The sequence below is a fragment of the Belonocnema kinseyi genome, chromosome 6 (assembly GCF_010883055.1).
Source record: "Belonocnema kinseyi isolate 2016_QV_RU_SX_M_011 chromosome 6, B_treatae_v1, whole genome shotgun sequence".
NCBI classification, from domain to species: domain Eukaryota; kingdom Metazoa; phylum Arthropoda; class Insecta; order Hymenoptera; family Cynipidae; genus Belonocnema; species Belonocnema kinseyi.
Genome location: NC_046662.1, coordinates 132,634,119 through 132,641,974, shown reverse-complemented (window position 1 = coordinate 132,641,974; position 7,856 = coordinate 132,634,119). Strand labels below are relative to the sequence as shown.

Genomic DNA, 7,856 nt, shown 5'->3' with positions numbered 1-7,856 from the left:
CCCCCTGATTCCTCTACTGCTTGGTTGGACCGGTTATGGCGAGTGGGAAAATGCTGAAATCAGTTTAGTGAAGGACGGCAGAAGATGAAACACTGGCGCCACGAGCGCCACGCCCTACATTTGAATGACAGCTAATAAGAAACATGGGAGATGTAGTATTTTTCTCAGTTTTTGTAATATTTTGAACATTTGTGGATATTTTAAAAACTTTGAGCTTGAATTAAGCCAAGATTAACTGTTTCTAGAATTTAAAAAATAGACCTTAAAAACACTGGAAATGTCTTTTTAAGGATTTTAATATTTAAGCAGAGTAAAATGGTGAAATATAAGCAATACGTCTTCAAGGTTTAAAGCAAATAAACTTAAAGTTCTAAAATGTTAATATAAACAATAGTTTTTCTATTTTTAATTACTTGAATGATGCTAATGTATTGTTGAGGTTGAACGTTGGCAACAAGAAATTAAACGTGAAAAAGAGGATTTCATTGTTAAACTTTAACATTTAGTGTGTGAAGATCACTTTTTAAAGGATCAGATAATTTGGAAAAAGGAATGTTTAGCTCTTGATTGAACGGTTATGGCGGTAAATATTAGGATTTGTTTACACCGATGTCCTTTAATCTAAAATAAACGAATGGCTCTGACGGTTTCATGTATACATTGATTTTTCATTTTTGAGATGTTCTTGTTGTTGTCGAATTTTTAGATTATTTTGATAGTGTGTAAAATGCTAGTTTTAATAGTTTTGAAGTTTTAAAAATATTTTAAGACCCTTACTATCTTTAAGAAAAATTTAAAAGTAACATTAATAACAATTTTTAATTACCGTAGAGTTTCGGTATTTATGTATAATTACATTAATTTATTAACAAATGCAAGTATTAAACTATATTATAATTTTAAAATAATGATTTTCTTGCAGTCATAATGGTTTAAAGAAACCTAAATTAAAACTAGGGGTTTTGCCATCTCAATTTTCAAACTGCGTTGATCATTCTTCGAAGTCTTTCAGAATCCTTTGTCAAAAAATTGCGCTTTATTAGACGACGGGTTTTTCTTAGCAGCCTTCGATCAATGCTCGGGGCAGTTTGGAAATTGAGATTTCGAAACCCCTGGCTTTAATTTAGGTTTATCATACCATTCTTACTGTAAAAAATAAGTATGTTACAATTTTAATTTAATACTTGAATTCATTTATAAATTAATGTAATTGTACATAAATGTTGAAACACAGCGATAATTCAACGCTGTCATTAATGTTACTTTTACATTTTTCTTACCGATAGTAAGAGTCTTAAAATATTTGCTAAATTTCAAAAACTATTGAAACTATAATTTTACACACTATCACAATAATCTAAAAGTTCAGTAACAAGAAGAATATATTAAAATATGAAAATCAATGTCATGAAATCGTCAGACCCACTTGATTAATTTAGGTTAAATGACATCAGTGTCAACAAATCGCAACACTTACCGCAATAACCGTTCCACCAGGAGCTAAAACTTCCTTTTTTCAAATGATCTGATCCTTTAAAAAGTTATCTTCACACACTACGTGTCCAGGTTTAACAATAAAATCTAATTTTTTAGAACGCAGAAAATACTTTTTTTACTCTACTTGAGCAGGCTGAGTCATAACCTGATTTACAATTCGGAGCTATACGTCGATGTCCGCCCATTTTGATTACATATTTATTCGTAAATGAATAATTATAGGTCACACGAGCCGGCTGTGAATCAGCTGCTTTCCTTGCATAAAGAGACGCGCATGCGCTAGCTAGATAGCAATCTGTTGTTCAAAAAATTCCTGAAAATCGAATCGTTCGTATTTTTGTTATGATATTTCTAATTTTTTCTTTTTAAAAACATATACAGAAATATTATAACTGAAATAATTGTCAATTAATGAAAATTATGCATATTTCATTCCAAATATGCCAAAAATTGACTTAGCACCTTTTCATTCGGTCGTTCCGAGATGGAACTTTCTAATTTCGTCGTCCCGAGATGGAACCGCTACCGTACAGCGCAGTGGGTGCAAGTACAAGTTTAGCTTTTTACTTTACTTTGACTTCTGTTAATGGTGCCTTCACTGCCGACAACCTTCCTACCCTCGTGTATACATCTAGCTATCTCTCCATTGATCTTCCCGTCAATAATAAATGAACTTCCAAGATACTCGTATTTATCAACTTGTGATATACTCTCATCGTCTAATGCAATGTTCCATAGTGTTTTCTGATCCTTTCCTTTAAACATTATAATTTTTGTTTTACTTATGTTCATTTTAAACCCCGCTTTCTTTATGTTAGTATTCAGTCTGCTCAAAATTCACAGCAAAACTTCGATTGATTCGCCTGTATTAACCTTGTCATCAGTAAACGCTACACATGCACGTTCATTGTCCCAAGGTACACACATTCTTTGTCGAAGAGGGCCATTATTAGATACTTATCCATTAATAAAATAAACATTAAAGAGGTTATAAATCATCCTTGTCGAACACCTTATCTAATATCGAACCAGTCAAAGAGTAGCCCGTTTGCCCTTACACTAGGTTTGTTACCTGCATATATTGTTTTTATTGCTTTTAAGATCCATCCATTGACTCCTTACTCTTTTAGAACTTTCCCAAGTTTACTTGTATCCACGTTTTCAAATACATTTCAAATACATAAAGCTTTTTCCACGGCAACAAATGCACAGAAAACTCTTGTTTACCTTCACACTATTTTCTGTGATCTGTTTTAAGCTAAATATCTTATTCGCGCATGATCTTCCTGGCATTTTTGAATATAGCTTGCTTACGGTACGTAATAAGCTGATATCTCTGTAATTATTACAGTTGCTTTTATCTTCTTCTCTTTTGTATATTGGTACGATAATCGCCTTTTTTCAGTCATCTAGAACTGCCCCCCATTTCGATATATAAAATGAACTCGCACAGCCTGTGGAGTATTGGGAACCGTTTAGGTCGAATACGCCACCTGGTAATAAAATTTCGAAGTTTTCTATACGGTTAACTTTCTACTAGTAAACACGTTAGAGATACCCGGAAAAGACCTATGTTCAAAAATAATATTTTTTTTTTTATTATTTCGCGTAATTCTAGTATTTTTCAAAATGAATATTGAAAGTGGAATGCGTTTTGAATTAAGAGATACTAAAAGTAACGCTTTCTATTGTGCATATATTAAAGATAAAAGAAATAATAATTTAAGCTCATTCATATTATAATACCCAAGAAAAAAGAACCAATAGAAAGCGAGTCGGTTTGAATGTCGTATCTGTCATCTGCAGATTAAAAGAATGAAAATGTAATCGGTTGGCCACGTTGTTAATCGATCGGTTCGTTTAGACCAGCTTTGCAACTGCATTCCATTTTTAATATTTTGCCATTTAAAGTAATTTCACCTTTTATTTTGTGAGGATTGTTTTTTTAAACACGAGACTTGCATACAATATATTCTCCAGTGTATTTAAGCATTTCAGCCTTCATACCATCTATACCACAAACTTCTTAAAAGTAAAGTATTCTACATTTTTTTAAACTACTATTTTAGGCCTTATTTAAATTATATATTATTTAGAATTATGCAATTTTCTCATTAAGAATTTACTTTCTAAATAATTTTCTGCTTGCAATATTTCAGTTACCAGTAGGAGCTGGAGCTGCGGTGCTGGTGCTAAGCGAACTAGAAAGCATGGCATCCCGGCAGCAACGAGAAATTGCTCAGCAGAAACGCCTCTTGGAGCAACGTGAAGCTCAATTAGCTGTTCTTCGAGGAGCACATGTATGTAAATCGTTTTAAAGGGGAACAAATTCTTTTTCTTTGTACTTCTTTTTTTTGGTGTGGACGGGGGTGAAGTGATAAATAGTATATTGCTTGTTAAAAAAAAAACTCTCAGTTCACAGGAGTCTCACACGATACTTTCCAGAAGGAAATCATAAGCGGCGTGTTTTCATGCCTCCATAGACAAACGTAAAATCGTGTTATGAGTCGCTGAATAAATTCACGAAAGTTTTCATTATAAAGTCAAGAATGATGTGAAAGCATACTGATCCCTCATTTGGAACTTATCCAAAGCACCGCCAGACATCACTCAATACGCGTTCTTTTGCGTTTGTCTATGGTAGCATGGAATCCCGCCATTTTTATGATTGCATTCTGAAAATACCTTTTTGCAACAGTTGCGTGCGAGGTGCGATTCCTCGTTTCCGCGTAGCAGGCGATAAAGAATAATTCGAGGCTGAGTTTGAACCAACCCAGCCATTTTTTGGAACTTATTTTCTCGTGTTATTTACATTAATTCACGAAAATAAAAATGCCAGGAATTTCCCCTAGCGGGGCAGTCCTATTTTAAATTATTCTTATCTTTAACAAAAAAAAAAAAAAAAATGTTAATTGTGGCCTTAGCGAAATCATAGTGTTCTATAAGAGACATTTCTTATCCAAAGGATTTATAAACAAATTTCAAAATTACGGTTACTATCAAGAATTTTTTAACTTCATTTTTTGTTCCATAACTCACCTTTTTATTTTTTTTCTAGTCATGATATAAAATTTGCTTATAGCTTCACCTTTTATTAAAGAAAAAATTGGTGATGACTCTTCTAGATCATTTCCAGGCAGGAAAATATGCGAAAACTTCCAGTAAACAACCTTATTCAAAGCGTTACCTATAATTGCTAGATTGCGACAGATAAAAAGTCAAAGCCAATTTCTTAAGGACTCCAAAGATTCTCTTGATGATGATTTTGCGCTGAATCACAAAGCTCTTAGCCAAAACGCAGTGCAGAATGTATATCGATGTAAACAACAGATTACTATCCAGCCCTATGTGGTTCACTTTAAAAAGGATGGCAAAGTTGTTTTCGAAAATTATGCAACTACTTCCGAAGATTTAGAGCAACATACTAGGACAATTGATCTTTTTATGGAGATAATTATAGCTGAGTTAAAGGAAACGCACACACAAGTTCGAAAAATAATTCATTTCGCAGACGGTGCAACCTCTCAGTTTCATGAACAAGATCAATTGTACCAATCTCTCATATTATCAGCGTGATTTCGAATTGACGCACGCTATGAGTTCTTTGCTACTTGTCATGGTACATAAAAGTCTATGTGATGGTACTGGGGGAACTCTTTATTGACAAGCTGGCTGAGGTAGTGTAAGTTGGTAGTGTAAGGTAGTAAGTTGCTTTTGTGTTCCAAGAAAGAACACCAAAAAATCTCGAAGTTTAAAGAGTCGCTTTAGCAACGGTCAAGCGGTCACAGGTACAAGAAGCTTTCACTCTTTTATGCCAATCGGTGACAAAGCAATACAGTATAGTAAATAATCTACTTCCACGGAATCGTTTGAATTATACATACAGAACATTTCTAAACGAATACTTTAACAGTCAAATGCTAGTGAAACTCATTAAGGAATCACTCCGATATGTAATGAGTCAGAAAACTTACTCAGAATGTATTTATGATTTTTTAGAGCGTTATTATATATGTAGGCATTTGATGGCAGTGCTTAATTCATTTTTGTATGCATGTGAAACAATAAAACTATTAATAAGCTTCTAACGGAAATAAGATGTGATAATATTTGTCTACTGAGGATTCAAAACACCCATTGAGTCGAAAGGGCGTCTAGGAATTTAGAAGAATCACTGTCATTTTTTTTAATGAAAGGTGAAATTATGATTACGTGAAATTTGTTGTTTGGATTGGATTTTTTGCGAAAACTGTGTGGGTAAAATGATCCTTTATTTGCTTACAAGGTTCATGATATTTTTCTTGACTGTTAAATAATTTTTCATGAAATTGTGTAATACCATTTAGTCCCTAAAGGAGTTTATTTACTTGTACTTCTCTTTTTTCTGTGTAAGGTATATCCAACTTGCAAAAAGTATTGACTTTGATGTTAATTATTTCAGGTTTCTAAAGGGGCGATTGAATTTTAACTTTACAGTTCGATAGATCTAGGTGTCCTTCTTTAACTAGTTGTACACTGTAAAAAATGTGGTTGAAAATTACCGCATTAATCAGTGTACATAAAAATACCAGTGATTAAAGTGGGAATTTTACTGCAATGATTGAAAATAAATGTGTTACTATAAAATCACATGCAGGCAGGAAAGTTCCCGTGACGTCACTTTCAGATAGTGTAATTTTACGTTCCTCTTGTGAAATTTAACTGTCAATTTAAAATGGCAGTGGCCATCTCGAGACAAAGAGATACATAACCTCAACATTGACATAATATTGAAATAGTTTAACTGAAGAAGTCCGTTTATAAATATGACACTTTCAGCTAGTCCAAAAGATGTTAATTTTAAGATGTTAATTTAATTTGTCTACTTGTTCATAATCAATATTATTAAAATATTGATTAATTTTTTAAGATTGCGAAAAAAAAACACTCTAGCTCCGCTGTGATATGAGTCCAGGTCATCAGACCGGCAATCTGAAGGACCTGGGCTCATATCCCAGCGGAGATAGAGAGCGTTTGTTTCGCAATGTTAAAAAATTAATCAATATATTAATAATATTGATTATGACCAAGTAGACAAACAAAATTAACATCTTAAACTATTAATTAATTTCCCTGGTCTAAAAACTTACGCCAATAATAAAATATTTTTTAAAGATGCTTCAGGTCATTTTGATACGTTTGTAATGCGAATTTTAAATACCAAGTCGTTTTTACAATATCTACAACTGTTCTTGAAAAAATATTTTAAAAACAGAAAGAATTCACCAAAAATTGAATGGGCTCTATTTTAATTAATATTTAGCTTTTTAATATGAACTAGGAACAAATGGTTTATATGCTTATGTCAAACAAGAATATAAAAAGAAAAGGCAATTCACATAAGCCATTATTAATATATGATACAAATTCTGCACAATGACAATGATTGAGCCAATATAGTTAACCATAAATAAAAAAAGAATTTTTATATTTATGATATTTGATCTGCTATTTGGAATTTTGACTTCAAATTCGTTATCAACTATTTAAAAGTCCCAGAGTCAGTAATTTTAAGTTATCAATATGAATTTCACGATACGTAAAAATGTTTTTATATCTAGAGCTTGGAACAAAAAAATTAAACGAATTCGGCCCTAATTCATTATATAAAAAAAAAATTTGAACTAAAATAGAGGACATGTAATGTTTGGTAAAGAGGGGATACTTGAAATCTGCATTAAAAACACAATGTACTTGAAGTTACGAACGTTCATATGAACGAAATTAAAGATTTTTTTTCCGAATTTTGTTTTGCCTAAATCATTTAGGATGACAAAAAATGCTATTCCATCCGAAGAAGTTTTTCGAAATTTTTATTTTTTGCGAGGTTGAATACCCTTACAAATAACCCATTATTCAAACATGCCAAACACAATTTTGATTGTCGATATTTGAAAATATTAAAACGTCAAAAATTCTCTTTTTTTATCTCATCAGTTATAAAGTGGGTGAGAATGTTCGGCAAGACACTTAAAAACCACCCTTACTATATCCGCACCTAAAATGTTAAAAATGCTAATTATTATTGTCGTTATTTGAAAATATAAAAACGTTAAAAATTCTCTTTTTTACCTCACTAATTATAGAGTGAGTGAGAAAGTTCGGCAAAACTCCTAAAAACCACCCTTAATATATCCGCACGAAAAATGTTAAAAATGACAACTTTGATTGTCGATATTTGACAGTATAAAATCGTGAAAAATGATCTTTTATACCTTACTAATTATAGAGGGAGTGAGAAAGCTCGGGAAGACCCCTAAAAACTACCCTTAACAAATCCGCACCTAAAATGTTAAAAATGACAATGTTGATTGTCGATA

General features: G+C 32.1%; 1 protein-coding gene across 2 annotated transcripts in view; it reads left to right on the top strand.

Moving 5' to 3' along the window:
* The window catches only part of LOC117174167 (putative uncharacterized protein DDB_G0271606), a 255,406-nt gene that overhangs the window by 32,631 nt on the left and 214,919 nt on the right, over window positions 1–7,856 (top strand). For both annotated transcript variants that reach the window (XM_033362995.1, XM_033362994.1), the window contains exon 3: window positions 3,657–3,797. In XM_033362995.1, coding sequence (XP_033218886.1) covers window positions 3,657–3,797 — 141 coding nt within the window. The remainder of the gene's footprint in view (window positions 1–3,656; window positions 3,798–7,856) is intronic.